Source organism: Plasmodium reichenowi, chromosome 13 (genome assembly GCF_001601855.1).
Source record: "Plasmodium reichenowi strain SY57 chromosome 13, whole genome shotgun sequence".
In the NCBI taxonomy this organism is placed as follows: Eukaryota; Apicomplexa; class Aconoidasida; order Haemosporida; family Plasmodiidae; genus Plasmodium; species Plasmodium reichenowi.
This window is the reverse complement of record NC_033658.1, coordinates 2,341,025-2,342,690: the sequence shown is the minus strand read 5'-3', so window position 1 is coordinate 2,342,690 and position 1,666 is coordinate 2,341,025. Positions and strand designations below refer to the sequence as shown.

General features: G+C 19.2%; 1 protein-coding gene across 1 annotated transcript; it reads right to left on the bottom strand.

The window, feature by feature from the left end:
* Positions 1 to 427: 427 nt before the first annotated feature.
* On the bottom strand, positions 428 to 1,027 carry PRSY57_1360900 (hypothetical protein; the record flags this gene model as incomplete). Its single annotated transcript, XM_012909530.1, has 1 exon — positions 428 to 1,027. The coding sequence occupies one exon, from the start codon at positions 1,025 to 1,027 to the stop codon at positions 428 to 430; it is 600 nt and encodes a 199-aa protein (XP_012764984.1).
* Positions 1,028 to 1,666: the final 639 nt, after the last annotated feature.

Sequence of the window (1,666 nt, the reverse complement as noted above, 5' to 3'; positions counted from 1 at the left end):
AATAATAATAATAAATCTTGCATAAATGAAGAAAATTTTCTTCATACTATTCACATAATTAAATGATATATTTGAGGTTATACATATATTGATTAAAATAGTTGTCAATACATATATAATTAATGTTCATACTCTTATTTTCCACATATGGCTTTTCTATAAGATTGATTCTTATTAATATAAACATTAGATTTTTTTTGTATATATATATATATATATTCATGTATTTTATAAAAAAATAAATATAAAAACCAATACAAATTAAATATTACAAAAAAAATAAAAAGTATATATATATGAAAAAACAAAAAAAAAAAAGAAAAATATATGATAAAAAAGAGCAAAAATTTAATTATAAAAACAAATAATGTTTGCGAATATAAATATTATTAATATATATATATATATATATATTTCTTTAAAGATATTATTCTTCTACATTTCTATATTGAGGGGGTATCCAATCAACTGGGTTTATATCAGCATTTCTATATCTAACTGCTCTTCTAGCTTCAAGATATTGTGAGAAAGCATGATGATCAATTTCACCTCCATAATAATGCCATCGAAAATGTTTATAATATTCCTCAGGGTCGATGGTAACTTCCAAAGGTTCAAATTTTTGCATATATAATGTGAACAATAAAATGGGTGATATAGTTAGAACTATGGAACCCAAGAGAAGAAACAAAAATTGGAATTGTCCATACGTTGCTTTAATTAATTGAAAAATAGAAAAATATTTGAAATGATCTTTATTACTAAAAAAGGTTGCTAATTCATCAAGTGTCATTGAATGAATAGAAGGACCCGCCCAATTTCCATATTGATAACCTGTTTCTTTTATTCTTCGTGTTTTAAACATATTTATCCATGGATAACTATGTACCTTTCGAGGATCTAAGCCGTTATATATTCTTGGTGCACTTCCAGCCTTAGGAACTTTAAACATTTCAGAATTGGGATAATATGACTGTAATGTAGCGTTGGGAAATAAATATCTTATTTTGCTCCTCGATATTGCCATTATAAAGACTTTATAAAAATATTATTTTATGTATTAACACATTAAAATTTGTAAATATATATATTCTTTTAGCTTACAATAATTAATGTTTATTAGGTGTATAAAAAATATTTGTACAATTTATAAAAATGATGAAAAATTTTATTAATATGAATAAATAAATAAATAAATATATATATATATATATATATATATATATATATATATATATATATTATATATTTTTTTTTATTTTTTGTTAACTAGCACATATATTTATTTCTATATATTACACATTTAATAAAATATTATATTCACAACAATTTATATAAAAAAATAAAAAATATATATGATATTATGGTAATATATATTATATTTATATATATATTACAAATATTTTTGTTTTAAATAAACAATTCTGTAATTGTAAATTCACTTTAAATTTTATATATATTTTGTAATGTTACAATAATATTATTACAAATAAAAAATACATATAAATATATATATATTTTTAATGAATTATCCCCTATTTATAAAAAGTTCAATTATTTTATTATTTTTTTTTTTTTTTATATTAACTTACTGTAATTTTTTAATGTGGGATAATTCAAAAATTTAATTTTATTTTATCATTTTGGAATTTTATTTTCCCCCAAG